General features: G+C 38.1%; 2 protein-coding genes and 1 pseudogene across 2 annotated transcripts; 1 reads left to right on the top strand and 2 right to left on the bottom strand.

The window, feature by feature from the left end:
- The first annotated feature begins 6,821 nt into the window (after window positions 1–6,821).
- On the top strand, window positions 6,822–6,974 carry LOC140625248 (U4 spliceosomal RNA; annotated as a pseudogene).
- A 1,271-nt stretch (window positions 6,975–8,245) lies between these two features.
- LOC140624929 (olfactory receptor 5H2-like) lies at window positions 8,246–9,175 on the bottom strand. Its single transcript, XM_072811915.1, has one exon. It carries the CDS (start codon window positions 9,173–9,175, stop codon window positions 8,246–8,248), a length of 930 nt encoding a protein of 309 aa, XP_072668016.1.
- A 9,349-nt stretch (window positions 9,176–18,524) lies between these two features.
- LOC140624930 (olfactory receptor 5H2-like) lies at window positions 18,525–19,454 on the bottom strand. Its single transcript, XM_072811916.1, has one exon. The coding sequence runs from the start codon at window positions 19,452–19,454 to the stop codon at window positions 18,525–18,527; it is 930 nt and encodes a 309-aa protein (XP_072668017.1).
- Window positions 19,455–22,476: the final 3,022 nt, after the last annotated feature.

Consider the following 22,476-nt stretch of genomic DNA (forward strand, 5'->3'; position numbering starts at 1 on the left):
TCACTGCTTATTTAAGATTATAGTTATCTGGTATGATCCCTACCAAATGATATAAACTACTAAAAAAGAAACTCTAGTGATGGAGCCATTAGTCAGTTTCCACAAACCCTTCAGGTGATCCTGAGGCCAATTAAAGTTTAAGAACCATTATTATTATTTTTTTAAGAACCATTATTTTTAAAAGAAAAACAAGAATAAAAGAAGGCCTAGACTACAGAGGTGTTCACAGATTCCTATTATATATACTAATAAGATTGTACCCTAGCTAGTCCACAACCCAGACTGTGAAAAACAGTTTTAGATTTGATTGGTATTTTTTAATTTTAAAAATAAGTTCCTTTATCTTATTTTATTTTACTATTATTGTTTTGTTTTTGTTTTTTTTTTTGTTTTTTTGTAGTTTACAGGTTTTATTTAAATTCCAGTTAGTTAACATACAGTGTAATATTGGTTTCAGTTGTAGAATTTAGTGATTCACTACTCACATACAATACTCAGTGCTCATCACAAGTGCCCTCTTTAATACCCATCACCCATTTAGCCCATGCCCTACCCATTTCCCCTCCAGCAACCCTAGGTTTGTTCTCTAGAGTTAAGAGTCTCTTTTATGGTTTACCCTTCTCTTTCTTTCCCCTATGTTCACTTGTTTAGCTTCTTAAATTCCACATATGAGTGAAATCATATGGTATTTGTCTTTCTCTGACTTATTTCTCTTAGCATAATACTCTCTAGTTCATCCACATCACGGCAAATTGCAATATTTTATTCTTTTTTATGGCTGAGTAATATTCCATTCTATAGTCCATAGAATGAATATATATATATATATATATATATATATATATATATATATAAAATTATCTTACCTCTTCTTTATCCGTTCATCAGTCAATGGACATTTTGGTCTCTTTCCATAATTTGGCTGTTATTGATGATGTTGCTGTAAATATCGGGGTATTTACAGCATGTATCCCTTAGAATTGATGTATTTGTATCCTTTGGGTCAATTCCTAGCAGTGCAATAGCTGGATCACAGGGTAGCTCTATTTTTAACTTTTTGAGAAAATTTCATACTATTTTCCAGAGTGGTTGCACCAGTTTGCATTTCTATCAACCACATCCTTGCCACATCTCTTGTATCCTGTATTGTTAATTTTAGCCATCCTGACAGGTGTGAGGTGATGTCTCGTTTAGTTTTGATTTGCATTTCCCTGATGGTGAGTGATTTTGAACATCTTTTCATGTGTCTGTTGGCCATCTGGATGTTTTTTTTTGGAAAAAATATCTATTATTGCCTTCTGCCCATTTCTTAGCTGAGTTACTTGTTTTTTTGGTTGTTGAGTTTGAGAAGTTCTTTATATATTTTGGATACCAACCTTTTTTTTTAAATTTTTATTTATTTATGAGAGAGAGAGAGAGAGAGAGAGAGAGAGAGAGAGGGGCAGAGACACAGGCAGAGGGAGAAGCAGGCTCCATGCACGGGAGCCCGACGTGGGATTCGATCCCGGGTCTCCAGGATCACGCCCTGGGCCAAAGGCAGGCGCCAAACCGCTGCGCCACCCAGGGATCCCGGATACCAACCCTTTTATCAGAGATTTTGGACTGTCTTATTTTCATTTTCATTTGCTTCCATGAATTTTTTTTATTTCTTAATTTCCTGGCTAACCCGTTCTTTCTTCCATAGGATGTTCTTTAACCTCCATGAATTTGTGGTCTTTCAGAATTTTTTCTTATAATTGACTTCACGTTTCATAGCATTGTTGTGTGATAATTAGGCATGGTATTATTGCAATCTTTTTGTACTTGTTGAGGGCTGATTTGGGACCTATTAGGTGATCTATTTTGGAAAATGTCCCGTGTGCACTTGAAAATAATGTGTATTCTGCTGTTTTAGAATGAAGTGTTCTGAACATATCTGTTAAGTCTATCTGGTCCAGTGTGTCATTCAACATCGTTCTTTTTTCTATTGATTTTCTGCTTAGATAATCTGTCCATTGCTGTAAGTGGGGTGTTAAAGTCCCCTATTATTATTGTATTAGTACCAATGAGTTCCTCTAAGTTTGTTATTAATTATTTTATATAGTTGGGTGCTTCCAAGATTGAAGCATAAATATTTACATTTTTTAGGTCTTCTTGTTAGATAGATCCCTTTATTATGATGCAGTACTCTTCTTGCTACAGCCTTTGTTTAAAATCTAGCTTGCCTAATGTAAGTATGACTATTCCAGCTTTCTGTTGACATCCATTTGCATTGTAAATATTTCTCCATCCTTTCACTCTCAATCTGCAGATGTCTTTAGGTCTAAAATAAGCCTCTTATAGGCAGCATATAGTTGGGTCTTTTTTTTTTTTTAATCCATTCTGATACCCTATGTCTTCTTTTTGTATTCAAATTCAAATACACATACAGTGTATTATTAATTTTAGGATAGAATTTATGTGCAATGTAACACCCAATGTTCATTACACCAAATACCCTCCTTAATACCCATCACCCATTTCTGCACCTATCTCCTCTTCAACAAACCTCAGTTTGTTCTCTATAATTAAGAATCTCTTAAGGTCTGTCTCCTTCTCTGTTTTTATCTTATTTTATTTTTTCTTCCATCCCCCTATGTTGTAATTAAAGTGTATTATCCTAAGTGAAGTAAATCAGCCAGAGAAAGGCAAATACTGTGTGGTTTTACTCATGTGGAATTTAAGAAACAAAACTTATATCTTATGATTGGAGCATTTATTCCATTTACATTCAGAGTAATTATTGATAGACATAAATTTTGTGTCATTTTATTATTTGTTTTGTCATTGTTTCTGGGGATTTTCTCTTTTCCTCATTAGTCTTTGTTGCTTTTGGTTTTCTCATTCCACCAGAGTCCCCTTTAATATTTCTTACAGGGCTGGTTTAGTGGTCACGAACTCCTTTAGTTTTTGTTTCTCTCCTTCTGTTTTGAATGGTAGCCTTGCTAGATAGAGTATTTTTGGCTGCACATATTTCTCATTCAGCACGTTGAATATATCACACCACTCTCTTCTGGCTTGTCAAGTTTCTGTGGAGAGATCTGCTGCTAATCTACTTTATCTTCCCTTATAAGTTAAAGACTTTACTTGTCTTGCTGCTTTTAGGATTTTTTTCCCTTATCTCTATATTTTGCAAATTTAACTAATATGTCTTGATATTAGCCTGCTTTTATTGATTTTAATGGGAGTTCTCTCTACTTCCTGGATTTGGATGTCTGTTTCCTTCCCCAGAGTAAGGAAGTTTTCATCTATATTTGCTCAAATAATCTTTCTGGTCACTTTTCCCTCTATTCAAGATTTTTCTTTCCCTCTCTTGTGAAGCTTCATTATTTTCCATAATTTTATCTTCTATATCACTTATTCTTCCTCTGCTTCTTTCATCCTTGTGGTCATTACATCTAGTCAGTTTCAAAATTCAGTATTCCATTTCTCATTTTGGTTTGATTTGTTTTTTAGTTCTTTTATCTCTGTGGTAGGAGGTTCCCTAATGTCTTCTATGATTTTCTCAAGCCCAGCTGGTATCATTATTATGGCTGCTTTAAATTCTGGATCAGGCATATTATATCTGGGTTTTTTTAATATATATGTTTTGATTAAATACTTGACCATGACCTTTTCTTGTTCTTTCTTTTGGGATGAATTTCTCCATCTTGGCATTTTGTCTAGGTCTGTCTTCTTCTGCATGTTAGGAAAGCCTGTTATGTTTACTGCTTCTGGCAGTAATGGCTATAAGAAGAGGAAGTCATATACTGTGCTTCAGGAAGTGTCTCTGGTGTATGCTGTGTGCACTCTGCTGCTGTGTTTTGACTTCTCTTTCCCTCAGGTCAGTCTTCTGCAGAGTTTCTCTTTGCCTGTAGTGGGAATGTCTGGATCCTAGCCAGAGCATGGCAAGTTTTAATTAGGTGTGCTCCAGTTTGCTTGTTAAAAGAGACCTGATGCTATTTCCACTAGAACTGGAGCTTTGCAGAACTCTGTGATCAGTAGATTTGGTACATGCAGGGGTTTGTGCTGGTTTTCTTGGGTAGAGTTCTGCTGTTCTGGGTCTCAAGCACATTTGCCCAAGAAAAGCAGTACCAGCAGAGCACAGAGGGTTATGGTTTGGTGTAAGCAGTTTAGGCTGCTAGTGTTGGCACTGTGCTAACAATTAGTTTATGCTGAGCAGTGGGGAAGGGAAATGGCACCAGCCAGCTTCCTTGCCACAGAAAAGGGGAGTTCACACCTGCTTCTATCCCAGAAGCCCTCAAAGAACATGAACATCTCCCCTGATAAGTCCCAACTGTCCCTCAGATCACTTCCTTCACACTATGTCTGGGCCATCTGTCCACCTGGCAGTGTAGTGTACCTTGGGCTCTATCCCAGGCAGGCTCACTGACTTTTAAAACTCCAAACATTAGGGACTTGGCATGGTGTGGACCTCCATTGGTCCTCTCGGGGAGTGTCCTGTTGGGCTGGGACTGCTGTAGTTTGATCCAGAGGGGCAGTCCCATCAAAGTGCAGGAGCATGGGGTTTGGGCTAAAGCACAACAAAGTGCTAGTGTACAAGTTAACTGCCCTCAGCAGGTGTCTCTGCACCTGTGCTGAGGAGCAGGGGAAGGAAATGGCACCCAGGCTCTTCTGTTCATAGAGAGGCAATGCCACCTTTCCCAGATGCACTCCAAGAAGGAGCCATCTCTCTGAGTGTGTCCCAGGGGACCTCAGATCACGCCTCTACCCCTTGGGCTATCTGCCCACCTTCTTCATAGGAGCACTGCTATGCCCTCAGGGTTCCACACCACGGACATCTAAAATTCCAGTCTTTGAGCACCACTCATTGTAAAAACTCACACAAATCGACCTCTCCTTTTTTCCCAGTCAATGGCTTTGGGAAAGCCAAAAGTGTTTTCCTTGTGCAATTCACTGTGTGCTCCTCTCTCTTTCTCTCATTCTCTCTCTTTCTTTCTCTCACTTTACTATATGGCCAGGCCTCCTTCCCCTCTCCAGCACCCATGATATCTTTTTCCACCAAACCACAGCTCCACACCTCCTACCTTCCATGATATGGCCTCTTTTTTCCCTCTAGTTGTGTGCAGTTTGTTCTGTTAATCCTCAGATACATTTTCTTGGGTATTCACAATGATTTTATATTTATCTAGCTGTGTTTCAGGGTCAAGGCAAACCTAGAGTTCTCCTACAACCTCACCATCTTAGCTCACCCCATTGGTATTTGCTTTTACCTAAGTTCTAAGTGTTTTTTATTCTTTGACCACAGTCTAAAATAATGTTGTCAGCAACTTCTCAACAAGTATTATAAAATAATGAAGAAAAAAATGTATATATATGTATGCTGAAGGAGGAACTATGAATTCTTTTACATCTCCAGGTAGGAAAATCAATATGTTCATAAGAAAGGGTGTTTATATTATATTATTATTATTTTGAGGTGTTGATTTAATCCACATTTATCATTAGTCCAGACAACTGGATGAACCTAACATTGTATATCATCCTTTACATCTAAATATTCATTAAGCAATACATATGTAACTTCTTAGTTTAGTTTTTAAAAATTTCCAGAATATCTTATCTAAAATGTGGGCTTCACAGAAATGTATACTTTAGGTCTTTCCCAACATGACATTGAACTGACAAAAGTGTACAAAAATGAAAAATTCTGTAACAGAAATAAGAATGGGAGCACATTGGGTATCCCTGGGTGGCTCAGCAGTTTAGCACCTGCCTTCAGCCCAGGGCGTGATCCTGGAGACCCGGGATTGAGTCCCACATCAGGCTCCCTGCATGGAGCCTGCTACTCCCTCTGTCTGTGTCTCTGCCTCTCTCTCTCTCTGTCTTTCATGAATAAATAAATAAAATCTTAAAAACAAAAAAGAATGGGAGCACATCAGTGAACAGGAGATTTTAGTGAATTTCTGGGAGGCATAAAGTAGTTGGTAGTTTAACAAAAGATACATTAGGGCAGTGGAATCTATAGATGAGACATGTACAAAAGAAATCTACAGAAGTCTGAGACTTTGAGAACCCCAAAGACTATTCCATACCTACTCAAACTAAAGTAGGACCAGACAGTGTCTACACCAGACCCATATATTCATAGATTGATGTTAATCTTTTCATTCAAAGAAAAGGTCAGTTAGGGTCTTCATGGTTACAGAAGGAATACACAGCAGTTGCTTTTATTACCAATACAGACTTCAGGTCATAATGTTATGTGAAATATTGTAATGCAAATGTAGATAATGCAAAAATGCAGATAATTTATAGAAAAAATCAGCACAATGGGAAGGTTATACAACAACAAGAATTAAACTACAGATCTATGCAATAACATGTATTCTCTAGGGAAAATAATAACAATTTCTGGACTTTGATATATTTACTCCCTTTCCTTGGCTTAGAGATATCCCTCAGGGAAACAAAAATAGGGCATATGACCTGGTCTAATCTTGTGACCCAAAACTCCAGAAATACATAGCAAAATTTGTTTTAAATACTTTCACGGGGATCCCTGGGTGGCACAGCAGTTTGGCGCCTGCCTTTGGCCCAGGGCGCGATCCTGGAGACCCGGGATCGAATCCCACATTGGGCTCCCGGTGCATGGAGCCTGCTTCTCCCTCTGCCTGTGTCTCTGCCTCTCTCTCTCTCTGTGACTATCATAAAAAAAAAAATACTTTCACGTTTCATATCTTTAAACAAACACCCAATTAAAGAGCTTCTCCCTGATGTTGTCCTATACTCTGTCCCAGGGGTTAATCCTCGTGATAAGAAGAATAATTTACTTTGGGTATATGATGTTCATGAGCTCTTGAAGCTTTGCGCAGTGGCAGTATCGTAGCCAATGAGGTTTATCCGAGGCGCGATTATTGCTAATTGAAAACTTTTCCCATGAGCTCTTGAAAGAAAGTGAGCCAGCCTGCCATAGACAAGCTAGGCCTAGGAATCGTCCAAGCTCATTACAATGTGGAAATGAGTGATATATTCTCATTTCATTTGAGTTATTTTTGCTGTCAGTTTCATTTTAAGTTCATATACATTTTAGACATACTTATTTAGGACCTCATGGGTTTGAGAGACTTTGCAAAACACTGCAAAGATTGGAAGAGTACTAGGACTTCTAAATTGTAATCTAAAGAAGCTTATAAGACAAAAATAAGTATTACACAAGGCCATTTGTGGCCTAAAAGAATAAACAAAATATGCAATACATTAAACAAGTGAGCATCCCTAATCCTCTTTGAGGTAATATAGAAATGCATCAAGGAAGCTGTTACATTTAAGATAGATCTTGAAGAAAGGACCCACTTCAATTATAAGTGAAGGTGAGTGCAGTTGGGAAAGTGTTCTCTGTGGAGAAACCTGTGTGAACAAAAATGTGTACATGAGTAAAAAAGGTCAAAAAGGCTTTCAGTAACTCATTTTGCTGATAACACAAAAGCATTAAGAGAATTTTAAAGGGTGAGACCTTAGAGTAATATCAAAGTTTTAGGGGAACGAACCTCAAATAATGCCAAGAAGAACAAAAGTATGTGTGTTACACACATACATGCATATTTAGGTATTTATTTATATTCCCACCTAAAGTCATTGACACTAGGTCATTTATAACTGCAAAAAAAAGTTTAATGCTAATCAACATGTGTGCCTGGGTGGCTCAGTAGGTTGGATGTCTGCCTCTTGATATCATCTAGAGTCTTGATCTCTGGGTCATGATTTCAGGTCCTGTGCTGGATTCCACACTAGGTGTGGAGACTGCTTAAATAAAAGAAAAAAAAAAAAAAAAAAACAGGGACACCTGGGTGGCTCAGCGGTTGAGAGTCTGCTTTTGGCTTAGGGTGTGATCCTGATCCTGGGATCGAGTCCCACATTGGGCTCCCTGCAGGGAGCCTGTTTTTCCCTCTGCCTTTCTCTCTGTGTGTCTCTCAAGAATAAATAAATAAAATCTTTTAAAAATTAATGAATAAAAATAAATTAATTAATTAATTAAAAACACAATAGCAAGCAACACATAGCAAGTATATTATCTGAAGGGGAAATGTACAATCTACTTCATATATATGTAGACACCTTTATATATCATTCACTTTATACATATACATATATGAATAAATACATGTGTATGCATATATAGAGTCCTAGATATGTATACCATATAATATAATGGTATGACAATCCATGAAAAGTTATTGTAGTGGGATATTGTTTACTCCTACTATTTAGAGGAAGAATCTGAGTTCTAAGAATTTCTCTTTAATGTTTTTCTCAATGAATCTATGACTTTCTGGTTTCTCAAGCTGTAGATAATTGGGTTTAAGAAAGGAATTATGATGGTGTAAAAGAGAGAGTCTATCATATCTTGATCTTCTGACTGTGCAGCTACGGGACGCACATACATGAAGACCAGAGCACCATAGTACAAGGAAACAGATAAGAGATGGGCCCCACAGGTGGAGAAGGCTTTCTTTATGCCTTGTAGAGACTTCTTTCTTAATATTGTGAAGAGCACTAGTGTGTAGGAGACAAGAACTATCAGAATGGTGAACATCTGTATTGACCCAGCAAAAATAAATACTATCAGATAATTAATAGAAGGGTCAGTACAGGTGATCTTAAGCAGGGGTATAATGTCACAATAAAAGTGATGTACTATGATGGAATCACAGAAGGTTAATCTGAATAAAAAAGAACTGTGAATTATGGCATGAAGAAGTCCTCCTAAAAATGACAAAAGTATCAGCCGGATGCAGAGTGTATTGGACATAATCACTGGATAAGTTAATGGTTTGCATATGGCCACATAGCGATCATAAGCCATTGTTGCCAGCAAAAAGCATTCCGTCGTTGCACTTATTGCAAAGGAAAAAAACTGTATCATACATTCAGAGAGAGAGATCATTTTGCTCTTGGCAAAGAAGTTGACCAGCATCTTGGGGGTCACTGTGGATGATACCCAGGCATCCACAAATGCCAGACTGCCAAGGAACAAGTACATGGGGATGTGAAGCTGAGGGTCATTCCAGATGAGAGCAATCAGACCAAGGTTCCCGACAATGGTGAGAAGATAGATAACCAAGAACACCAGGAACAGGGGAATGTGCCATTGTGGTTCATATGTGAGTCCTGTGAGAATCAGCTCTGTCAACAAGGTTGCATTTTCCTTTTCCATGTCCTCACCAGGTGTTGCCTGAGATGAAATAGTAAATGGGAAAAACTCATTGAATTTACAACATGAAAATATGAAGAGGAGTGTTGAAGTAAATTATGCACATCAGAATCCTCAATTTTGTGTGTTACCTCTGTAATGGGCAGAATCTCTTTTGAGGGCTTAGAAATTAATGCAACTTTTAAAATATCCATAATAAAAAAAGAATACCCATAATGAATAGAACTGGGAAAAAGAAAGAAATTTTATGTAAGTGCTAAATCTATGGGATCAGATTGAGTACCAAAGGGAAATTCTTTGTCAAGGACATGGTGGATAGCAGTGAACAAAAAAGAAGGTTGAAGAGCCTGGGTAATACAGAGTTGAATAGCACTTGAGGGATCCTGAACATTATCCATCAGGGAACTGGCTTGCTCCAAAAACATAAGGGAGTGAGACTGGGATAATTTGTAAATGAATATATGGTAGTATAGAAAATCGGCTGCACAGGGGTGCCTGGGTGGCTCAGTGGGTTAGGAGTCTGACTGTTGATTTTGGCTCAGGTCATGGTCTCAGTGTGAGATCAAACCCTGTGTCAAGCTCTGCCCCCTGCAGCAAGTCTGCCTAAGAGTCAATCTTTCTCTCCCTCTGCCCCCCACTCCATGTTCTCTGTCTCCCCCTCTATCTCTCAAGTAAATAAACAAATCTTTTTTAATAAATAAAGGAAATAGGCAGTAAGGAAGTGAAGTTGTGGTCACAAATACTTGTCAGGAAGAGGTTATTACTGTCTCCTGGTTTTCAAACCAGATTACACACTGGAATTCTCTGAGCAGCTTTTCAGGCAGTATATAGATTATGAACCTTTCTTTAGAATTAGATTTAGTGGGTCAAGAAAGAAGTCCTATAACCTGCATTTTACACTTGCTTCTCAGTTGATTCAAATACATTTGATGTGACCAGTCCATGGGTGAAAGGACTTCTTCTATAGGGCAGGAGAAGACAGAAGTGGAAGAGTTCAGAGTGTAGAGACACCACTTCTGTGACACACTGGAGGTGAAGAGAAGGTCAGGAAGAACAGAGGAGTCATTTGGTAACTGAGTAGATTTCATTACCCAAAAGAAAACAAAAGCACTAATTTGAAAAAATAAATGTACTGCTATGTTTATTGCAGCCTTATACAGTGGCCAAGGTAGAGAGGCAACCTAAATGTCCACTCATGGACAAATAGATACAAACACACACACACACACACACACACACACACCGTACATCAGTGAAATATTATCCAGCCATAAAAAGGATAGAATTATGCCATTTGACATAACAGGGAAGCACCTAGAGGCATTTACACACGTGAAATAAGTCAGAGTGAAAAATAAATGCTGTATTTTCCGTATATATGAAATCTAAAAGAAAAAGACAAATAAATAACAAAAGCAGATTCAACCTAAAGTACAGAGAAAAAACTTGATTGCCATGGGGGAGAAATGTGGAGGGGCTTGGCGAATGGGTGAAAGTGAGTGGGAGATTTAGTCTTTGAATTATGGACTGAATAAGCCATGGGAGGTAAAGTCACAGTGTAAGGAGTATAGGCAATGATACTGTAGTAGCAGTGAATGGTAACCGATGGTAGCTATGCCTGTGGTGAACATAGCATGAGGTAAAATCAGTGTTATACACTTGAAACTAATGTAACATTGTGCATAAAATATAATCTAATTTTTAAAAATTCATGAACGTTAGGATGCAGTGCCCATTTGTAGAGAGAGTGTCCTCTGAACATCCGGGGGTACATAATTTGTAGTATGAGTTTACTACATATAATGACTTGGAAGTCATTGAAGTAGCTGAGGTCATACTCATATATGACCTATCCATTGGCCAATACATAAAGTGAAGAGAGTGGTGAGCAGCAAAACTGACAAAAGCATATTAATATGATTATGGAAAATATATGTCAATTTTAGAAAGCAAATCTGATCCTCTTTTCTACCATATAATCTTGGTGCCAAGCAAAATCTGCCACCCAATCTAGGAGCCAAAGGGCTATACACTGGCTTTCTATCCCCCTAACAACTAGAGTGAGGAAACTTGATGTAGTTTTGGCAAACTACACTCAGCCACACTGGATTAGGAATTAGGAGTGAGGGAGGAAAAGGTACAAGGACAAAACAGAATATGAGTTGCTAAGGCAGCCAAGGCACAATATGAAGGTTCCAGCAAATGCGTCCTGCACCCGCACTAATGATACTATCGGTATGAACAGTGGCATTCCCACACAGCAGCAATGACAGCAACCCTCATGGAACCAAAGTTGGGACGTGAGTTTACTATTGACAGACTGCCTTGCTTCCTTCTGTTGCTGCCCATTTTGTTTCCAGCTGAATCCTTCAAATCCCTAGCATTTCTGTGTTACAGAAAATCCATTTAAAATATCATTTCTTGATGGAACTAATAGCTCTGAGTGACAACGATAAAAGAGAGAGAACAGGAAAATCCTTTTCTGGGGATTTTCAGAGCAAAATGATCAAGAAGAGATGGGAAGCAGGACAGATGAATGTCATGAACATAAAGAGAGAAAGATACTCAAAAAAGACAAAGAGAGTTATGGTGTCAGTTGAAAAAATACATGTTCTGCTGGGAAAAGAGTGAACAGATGTGATTGAGCATGGAGACTGCGAGATTTGCAGTGGCTTTAGTGAGAGCAATTTCTGGAATGTGATGCAGGCGAGGCCAGAGAATAATGAGCAGTGAATGGGAAACGAGTTGCTCAACAGTGAGCAAGAAAAGGGCACTGAATCCGCCAGGAATGAGAAGGACAGTTGGTATATGTCTGTTCCAGATGGACAAATACAATATATTTTTATGTTATATCATTTAATAAAAGCTTTCCAAAGAGGAGAGGAAGGCAGTAAGAAAAGAAAGAAGACCACAGAAGGAGAAGTTAAGTGGATGAAAAGATCACAAAATGGAGGAAGAGAGAATAGGCAGAGAATAGCCAACACATGGGTGGAAAAGTGTGGGAAAGACAAGAAAAGAAGAAGGATTAAGAATGCATCAGAGAGAAGTTATTGAACACTACATCTGAAACTAATGAGTTATATATATTGGCTAATTGAATTTAAATTTAAAAAAATATATCAGAAATAAGACTATCGAAAACAAAAAGGGAAACTCCCAGAATTTGTAGCTTAATTTCTACATTAACCTTGATTTTTATTTTGAGTTGTCAACATTGGGAGTCTTCTCTTTTTCTCTTGCTCAAATTTTATTTTCCTGTGTAATATATGTATGCAAAAGATTTCAGGTCAAATTTTACTTTGCAACTTTGTGCTGTTCATTAATATATTAGCACTGCCTGAACACTTTTTGTATTTAAAAGTTGCTTTATGTTTGTTATTAAAATGATTAGAAGTGATGTTTCCTAGAAATCCTTATGGTTTTACTTGAGGGCACCTTTTTCCATCACTTTCTTAGCAGAATAAAATTGAGCCTTGGACTGGACTGGAATACAGTGATACAAGTAGCCGAAGCCAATGACTGCAATTGTTAAAACGATTTTATTTAGAACTTCTTTCATGTGACCTCAAATCACCAAGTAATTGAAATAGTTCAAGGTGAATTTGTGTATTGGTATCAATTAAGCCATATATGCTGGGAAGAACAGTGAAGGAGCAGTTACTATCAATTTTTGCTACACGTAAGTGAAATAGTCCATGGAAGTATTGTGAGAAGTAGAAGAAAGGGTAGAGATAATATGTCAGTGACTTACCTTAAAAGTTTGAATCACAAAATATGATCAGTTAAACATAATGGACCCTTCATCAGAATAACCAGAAAGATTTGATTGTAGGAATCATGAAAGGATGTTTAAATGAAGATTAAATTAACATTCGAGTTCAACAATATTTACCTTATGATGCCATTATAGCTGTGTTACTAGATAATAAAACCTTGTTAAGGGGAATAATTCAGTCTCACAGCTCTTTTGCTTATCTAGGTTATAGAAACTAAAGGTAAAAATTACTCCCTAGTTGTTTATTACTCACCTGGCTTTTGGGCCTCCTGGAACCACCATGTAAAATTATTGTAACAATGCTTTGACTCTACATATAAAGAATAATGAATATTGTAAAAATCATTTTCCTCTTACCCATATCTTCTAAAATTAGAAAAAAATCTTTCAAGTGTTCTTTCAAGGTTAGGCTTTCTAAAGTAGAAAAATACACACTATCACCGGAATGACAAAACGTAAGTAGCAACACTGATTCAGTCTGGAGGCTCTTCTACCAAGCTCAGGAAAACTTATACCGAATGGTTATGTATATCAAATTGTTTCAAACACAAGACCCAGCCCATAGGATTGTGCGTTCTTGCCAGAAGGGGAAGAAACGAAGAATGAAAATTCCCGTCATAGTGCTCAAGGATTCCCTTTGGGACAAAACTAAGCTGCTCTTCTGGGCATTGTAGATTGGAACATGTGTGACACGTCCAGGTGTCCCATTGGGCATAGCAGATTCTTTAATCATAAACAAAAAGTCATGCTAGTTTTAACAACAGAAATTGCACTTTCTTGCTGCTATTTTCCAGGACAGATGACACTTCTGACAAGGTAATGCAAACTTCAGTTTATCTCAAAATTTTGAGGTTCTGAATGCCTTGAGTTGGAGGATCCTATCTGAACTGGTCAACCCACAAGATTTTAATGAGGCTAAAGTTCAGGACCTCCTTCAGGAGCTAAACTCAAACACAGCTGTCAATCTTCATGCAAACTGCAGCTGAGATGCTAAACCTACAGTGCACTTCCCACTTTAATCTGAACACACATGTGACAATTTACTTGCTATAGGTCAGGAAAAGAGCAAAGGAAAACCAAAACAAAGGACCACACTGGGCGGTGGTATATACCACCGCTCCTCAAAGGGTAAAGCCTACGAGCCTCTGGAGATGTGTTGAAATGAAATTAAACCTTTGATGGATCAGGGAAGATGCCTGAGAATCTTCACGTCCAACAAAGTGATACCGTGGACATTTTTGAACCTCAGGACCCTCCATCATTGGAGGGCCTAGATGATCTCAGAACAGGATCATTGGGGAAAGAAACAAAGTGGTAGAAGTAGCTGGAGCTGGCCTGCAAATAGAAGCAAGGAGACAAAAGGGACAAGAAAGACCAGCATGGTTGGGATCACATGGGGGCTGGAGGCTAGGTCAGGCACTTTGTATTACCCCACTTTTAAGTGAAACCAGTTACATATTTTGAACATGTTGGTAAGATGTGTGAGAGAAGTGACAATAAATGCTCATTCAGAAAATAATGATGTTATTTAGGTCAAAATATTACAAAGTAGAAATTATAACATTTTGATTTGGTTTCTGAAGAGTAGGAAAAAGCTGAACTTCCACAAAGGATGTGGGCACTGGCAGTGAGGAGGAAAGCAAAGGCTCTATAGGTTGATAGAGGCCTTAATCAGTTATTCTGTATCCTTAGAATTTGTTCATGAAAGCCAAAAAGGAGGAGAAATAAACCACATAGATAAAAGAGAAGCCTTGTGAAATCACAGCAAAAGGGTAGATAATTTCAACATCATCCACATTTGAGTCAAATTAAATTCTCCCTTCAATTTTGTGTAATTATTTCTTGACTCATTGTGTTGCCTGTGAGTATAAACGTCTGTATTACTGTCCTAATGTAAGTAGTCTCCTCTGTTTTAATCATTGACATAGATGGGTCATGGTATCTCACTGTGGTCATTATTTGCATTTGCCCAATGATGAACTATATTGACCATATTTCTGTGTATCCCTGTTTGACACTCTTATATTTTGCTTACCGAAATTTTGTTGAAATACTTGCAAATTTAAAGGGAGTTATATATTTCTTATTATTCAATTTGGAGAATTCTTCATATTTTCAGGATACTCAGCTCTCACCAGATATATGATTTGCAAGTATTTCTCAAGGATCCTGATCTTCTTTCCCTCCCATAGTATATCACACTGGTCACTTAAGGTAATTGGACTTGGTATCAAGAAGCAGAAGCTACTGTGGACTTCTTGATAGACATTTGCCTACTAGAAGGAGAGAAGCTTTTTTGCTCTGCTGTTCTAATTGTCTTAACGCCAGAAGGAGGAATGTTTCCACCAGCCACACACATTGATTCTGTTGAGGAGAAAGTAGATGAGCAATAGGCCACTTTGTGCTCCTTCTTTCTCTGAATCATCATCATGCAAAGAGGGAAGCTACTCTGCTGGCTGGTGAGATGCCGAGGAGAAATTGCACTACAGGGGAGATGAGGACAAGGATGTCTGAAATTCACATCACTCAGGGCCTCTCTCAGTTGGGTCATTCCCTACAATTAAGGTCATTGGAAAGCTCCAACAAACCTGTTGAGGCAGGATGTCTATTGGCTTGACATTTAAGGATTGAAGGTAAAGAAGAGTGACCGGGTCAAGAAAACTGACCAGCTGAGATGCTTGTTTTAGAAAAAGGGATTGTGGAAAGGGTAGTGGAGAAGGTAATTGTGAACACGAGCTATGACCATAGCTGTGCTTACAGAATTGAGGACTGTAATTGTCATAAGTAATTTGCTCCTCAGTTTGGTAAGAATATATTTGTGTTTGTTTGTTTGTGTGCTATGTGTGTTTGTATACAGACTCATCTATTGACTTATTTGTATATATGTATCCATATATGAATAGCAAATATCTTCAAATTCTTTCCACTCATATTCTCCTATCATGTAACATAAAATGCATAATTAGTGCTTAGTCATTACGTATAGCTAATTGACACCATTAACTATACACCATAGTGTTTAAGTTACCAGATATCAGGGAGAAGAGTAAATATTGCTCAAAGACGTTAGTCCATTTCCATGGGTTGGAGTGAATTCATTTCTGTTTAATACAGCATCATTGTCTCAGGTGGAATTATGACTTTGCTATTGTTCTTACTTGAAGTTTATATAGTTTCAAAATTGTAAATGGATGCCAACTTGTATATGCCACTTTGATCACTCCACAGGATGTGCAGATACCTGGTTAAATGTGATTTCTGGTTGTTAACTGTCAGGGTGTGTCCAGATGATATCCTTATTAAGTTAGGGAGAGGAGATGGCCCTCCCTTGGGCTTTTGAGCATCATCTAATCCATTGAGAGCCTGAATGGAACCAGAAAGCATAGGAAGGTCTTATTCACTCTGCCTGATTGATTGACTTGTACAATTTGTTTTCTTTTGCCATGGGTGCTCTTGGTTCTCAGGCCTTCAGACTGGATGGACTCTATACTGTCCACCATTTCTGCTATTATCAGGTTCTAGCTCTACAGCATCATCTTTCCTAGGTGTATGCCTTGCAGAAAACAGATTGTGGGATATCTCAGGTTCCTTAATCATGTGAGCCAATATCTTATAACAAATGTCTCTTTATATATTGTTCACTTATATGTATTGTTGGTTCTGTGCCCTAGAGAGCAGTATCCAATACAAACACTAGCTGGATGTTTGGTGACTTGTTTACCTGAGAAAGAGAGGGAAATTTGTTGCAGTCATTAGCTGTTGACCTCAATTAACTCTATCTTGGAAGGTATCTTTTAAGAGGAGGTATCATTGCATTAGTACATCATGAGGATTACCTTGCATGTAAAATCTTGTTGAGAGTGACAGTCCAAATATTGATCCAGCTTGACAGATTTTCTAATGAAGACAGATTCTTACTATTAGCCTCATTAACAAGAAACAATGGACTTTGGTGATCATTACTCTTAATCATACTTTCAAGGAATAGTTATAAAAACATATATAATACTTCATCTTTTGTAGCAGATGCCCCATTGAAATCTGCACCCAGCTGCCCAAAAGGAGACTAAAGTACAAAACTGACAGTGGAAATCTTTAGAATACTTGCAGTGCTATTTCAGTAGTAAATAGAAGATGTGTGGAAACCGCATTTAACAAGTCTCTAATATATTGATTTAAAACATCTTTATTTCACTGATTATTTAAAACAATGGTCCCAACCCAATAGCTTAAACTTGTTGAAGAAGAATCCCTAGCGTTGGAGCCCATCTGTTTTTGTTACTATAAACCTTCCAGATGATTTGCAGGCCAAGTAAACTTTAAGAACCGTTACGTTAAAGAAAAAGGAATGACAAAAGAGAGTTTAGGCTAGAGAGGTGTTCATACATACCTAATATATATCACTAAGTTTCTGCCCTACCTGGAACTCTAGTCTACAGCTCAGACTGAGAAATACCATTCTAGATTTGATTGGTCTTTATCTGGCTCCTACTTGTGTCCATGCTTTGTGCACAGTCGAGGAAATGTTGTCCTCAATTTCTCAACAAGAATTATAAAACATGAGTGAATGATTTTGGAGGAAGAGATTACAGAGTTGAATCAATGTCTCTTTTGGGGGGGCTGAATCAAATAATGCTAGGGAGAACAAAAGTATATGTGAACACACATACACAAGTATTTCAGATGTTTATTTGTACTCCCACCTAAAATCATTAACACTAGGGCAGTTATAACTGCAAAAGAATGTTCAAAATAAATCAACACAAAGCTAATATATGATCTGCAGATGAAATATACAATCTCCATGATACGAATCTAGATATCTTCGCATTTTTCATTTTGGGCATCTACATGTATAAGCATGTGCATTGTAAAGTTATAGATGTGTATGCCATGTATATGTATCATCTGGTAGATATGATGATACACAATTATTGAAGGGGTTATTATTTAGTCTGATATCTGTTTAGTAGGAAAAATCTGACAGCAATGTTTTGGAAGTGAGAGTATCAACAAGATGTAGAAAAAGGATGACAAGATGACAGCAAATGTCAGAAGTGAGCAGTTTTAGTGGGAGGACCTCAGTGATACCACCAGAATGGTGATAGTAATCAGTGGTGAGAGAGGAAACGCAGAGGTGAACCTGAAATATGGTCTCTCATTATATGGTTTAGTCTCTGTTCACCCAAATATAACCCTGACCCCACTGTGGAAAAAAGTGATGGAGTCTTCAGATGGCAGAGCTGTATGGCCTTGAAATATATCATATTCAGGTTCTCATTAGAGAAATTACCCCATTACGGTGCTTAATGCATTTACAAAGCCACAGTGAAATGCAAACATGTAAAGTATTTTGTTTACCTTTAATAACTTTTATGTCATGAACACTTGATTAAAGTTCCTTCTATATTTTTTAACATATACACATAGTCATTTATTTGTAGTCTCCTCTTAACTCATTTAAACATTAGGGCAAGTATAGCTTCAAAAACTGAACACTGATCAACACAGAGCCAATATGTAATCTATGCAGTTTGTGCCATTTTAATGAAAGGAGAACAGATATTAAGGTGAGTTCTAAGAATTTCTCTTTAATGTTTTTCTCAATGAATCTATGACTTTCTGGTTTCTCAAGCTGTAGATAATTGGGTTTAAGAAAGGAATTATGATGGTGTAAAAGAGAGAGTCCATCATATCTTGATCTTCTGACTGTGCAGCTACAGGACGCACATACATGAAGACCAGAGCACCATAGTACAAGGAGACAGAAAAGAGATGGGCCCCACAGGTGGAGAAGGCTTTCTTTATGCCTTGTAGAGACTTCTTTCTTAATATTGTGAAGAGCACTAGTGTGTAGGAGACAAGAACTATCAGAATGGTGAACATCTGTATTGACCCAGCAAAAATAAATACTATCAGATAATTAATAGAAGGGTCAGTACAGGTGATCTTAAGCAGGGGTATAATGTCACAATAAAAGTGATGTACTATGATGGAATCACAGAAGGTTAATCTGAATAAAAAAGAACTATGAATTATGGCATGGAGAAGTCCACCTAAAAGTGACAAAACTAACAGCCGGATGCACAGTGTATTAGACATAATCACTGGATAAAGTAATGGTTTGCATATGGCCACGTATCGATCATAAGCCATTGTTGCCAGCAAAAAGCATTCCGTCGTTATACTGATTGCAAAGGAAAAAAACTGTATCATACATTCAGAGAGAGAGATCACTTTTCTCTTGGCAAAGAAGTTGACCAGCATCTTGGGGGTCACTGTGGATGATATCCAAGCATCCACAAGTGCCAGACTGCCAAGAAACAAGTACATGGGGATGTGAAGCTGAGGGTCATTCCAGATGAGAGCAATCAGACCAAGGTTCCCGACAATGGTGAGAAGATAGATAACCAAGAACACCAGGAACAGGGGAATGTGCCATTGTGGTTCATATGTGAGTCCTGTGAGAATCAGCTCTGTCAACAAGGTTGCATTTTCCTTTTCCATGTCCTCACCAGGTGTTACCTGAGTTGAAACAGTAAATGGGAAAAAACTCATTGAATTTACAACATGAAAATATGGAGAGAAAATTTGAAGTGAATTATGCATATCAGAATCCTCTCTCAATTTTGTGTGTTACCTCTTTAATGGGCAGACTCTTTTTTGAGGGCGTAGAAATAAATGCAACTATTTCAGTTTTTGAATGTATTGCAATCAACAGATCTGGAGAAATGAAAGACATTATAGTATGGCTCAAATTTATGGAATAGAATGGCTATGATATGGCAATTTTATGTTTGGGATATAGATGTAGGGTGAAGTAAGAGGAGCTTGATGGGCTTTAGTAATAAAATGAGCTGATAGCATGTGAAGTTTCTTAAACATTATTCATCAGAGACTAAGCATAGGAAAAAAACTTTTAATATGTGGTGGAGTAGAGAATAGGCTACTGAGGTGGGGAAATTGGGGTCAGCAATACTAGTCAAGAGAAAGTTACTACTATTCAGTGTTTTCTCAAACCAGAACCTATTGTAAAACCTAAATCTATATATATTTTAAAGATTTTATTAATTTGTCCATCAGAGAGAGAGACAGACAGACAGAGAGAGACAGAGACACAGGCAGTGAGAGAAGCAGTCTCCCCATGGGGAGCCCAATGTGGGACTGGATCCTGGGTCTCCAGGATCAGGCCCTGGACCGAAGGCAGCGCTAAACCGCTGAGCCACCGGGCTGCCCTCAAGTCTGTATTTTTAATAAAACTTTCCCCAGGGGATCCCTGGGTGGCGCAGCGGTTTGGCGCCTGCCTTTGGCCCAGGGCGCGATCCTGGAGACCCGGGATCGAATCCCACATCGGGCTCCCGGTGCATGGAGCCTGCTTCTCCCTCTGCCTATGTCTCTGCCTCTCTCTCTCTCTCTGTGTGACTCTCATAAATAAATAAAAATTTAAAAAAAAATAAAATAAAACTTTCCCCAGATTACACACTGGAACCTTTTATGCAAAATATAGATTTGAGGTTTTACTGAAGACATTGATTTAGTGGATCCACTATTTAGGCTAATAATCTGCATTCTACATAATCTCTAAGTGACTCAAGTGACATGGCTAATCCACGTGCGAAATGAGTCCAGAATGTAGATGCTGTACCTCTCTGATGTTGGAGGAAGAAGAGTTGGTCAGTGACGTATAGATAAGTCACTTGGCAACTGGGTAGACTCTCATGAAACATTGATTAAGGACTCGGATGCAGTGACCAGTTAGTGGACACCCAGTGCATATATACTTTGTAGTATGAATCTACTACAAGTCTTGAATTAGAGGTCATTGGGGTAGACTGACGGCATGCTTATTTATGACCTATCCTTTGGGGAACACAGAAAATGAAGAGAAGGGCAAATAAACTGACAAAATATGTTAAAGCGGAGTGAAGATGTATGTCATTTTTAGATACCCAATCTGATCCTCTTCTACCACATAATGTTAGTTCCAGACAGTCTACCACCCATTCTAAGAGCCAGAAGAGTGACAACTGACTTTCTATCCCCCTAACAGCTAGAGTGAGGAAACTTGGTGTAGGTTCCACAAATCTAACTCACCCACAGTAGATTTGGAATTTGGAGAGGGAGAGGAAAAGGGACAAGGACAAAACAGAATTTGAGTTGCTAAGCCAGCTAAGGTACAATATGAAGGTTCCAGCAAACGCATCCTGCATCCACACTAATGATGCTTTCAGTATGAACAGTGGCATTCCCACACAGCAGCAGTGACAGCAACCAATGTTGGGACATGAGTTTGCTGTTGATAGAACTCCTGGCTTCCTTCTGTTGCTGCCCATTTTGTTTCCAGTTGATTTCATCAAATCCCCAGCATTTCTGTGCTACAGGAGATCCATTTAAAACATCATTTCTTGTTGCAACTAATAGCCCTACTGGTAGTGATAAACAGGAAAAGACCAGGAAAGGAAACGGCAAAATGATCAAGAAAAGAAGGGAAACAGGACACATGAGTGTCATGAACATAAAGAGAGGAAGATACTCAAGAAGGACAAAGAGAGTTATGGTGCCAGTTGATGAAATAGATGCTCTGAAGCACAAGGAGTGAACAGATGTGATTGAGCATGGAGACTGAGAGATTTGCAGTGGCTTTAGTGAGAGCAATTTCTGTTATGTGATGTAGTCAAGGCCAGAGAATAATGAGCAGTGAATGGGAAACCAGTTGCTCAACAGTGAGCAGGGAAAGGGCATTGAATCCTCCAGGAATGTGGAAGACAGTTGTTATATGTCTGCTGCAGATGGACAAATACAATATTTTTAATGATATTTCATTTAATAAAAGTGTTCAAAAGATAGAAGAGGATAAGGAGTCTTCAAAAGGCAAAAGAAGACCACAGAAGGAGAAATCAGAGTGGGTGAAGTTCACAAGACGCACAAATACGCAGAGAACAGGCACATGGGTGAATAAGTGTGGGAAAGAGAAGCAAAAGATTAAGAATATATCAAGGGTGCCTGGATGGGCCAGTTGGTTAAGTGTCCAACTCTTGATTTTAGTTCAAGTCATAATCTGAGAGTCCTAGGACTGAGGCATGCACTGAGGCTCAGCACTCAGTGGGGGTCTGTTTGAGGATTTTTTCTCTCTCTCCCTCTGACGCATCTGCCCCCACTCACACATACTCTCTCTAAAATAAATAAATAAATCTTAAAAAAAGAGAATGTATCTGAGAAAGGCTATGAATAACAAAAACATAAAGGGCCAGAGTTTCAGGATAAATGTTTATGTAACCCTTGACATTTAGTTGTCAACACTGGGAATCTTTTTTTCTTTTCTTAATTCAAATTTCCAAAAATATTTTTCTATGGAATATGTGTATGCAAGGGATTCTCATTTAAATGTTACCTCACAAACTTTTTCCATAATGTATTAGCACTGCCTGAAAGATTTTTCTATTTAAAAGTTGCTTTACATTTGTTTTTACAGTAATTAGAACTGACTTTTCCTAGAATTCCTTGTGGTTTTACTTGAGAGCACCTTTTC

The sequence above is a fragment of the Canis lupus genome, chromosome 35 (assembly GCF_048164855.1).
Source record: "Canis lupus baileyi chromosome 35, mCanLup2.hap1, whole genome shotgun sequence".
Lineage (NCBI taxonomy): Eukaryota > Metazoa > Chordata > Mammalia > Carnivora > Canidae > Canis > Canis lupus.

What these genes read in the sequence shown, in the direction of transcription:
- LOC140624930 (XM_072811916.1), bottom strand. Translation starts at nt 19,454, where the DNA reads ATGGAAAAGGAAAATGCAACCTTGTTGACAGAGCTGATTCTCACAGGA.
- LOC140624929 (XM_072811915.1), bottom strand. Translation starts at nt 9,175, where the DNA reads ATGGAAAAGGAAAATGCAACCTTGTTGACAGAGCTGATTCTCACAGGA.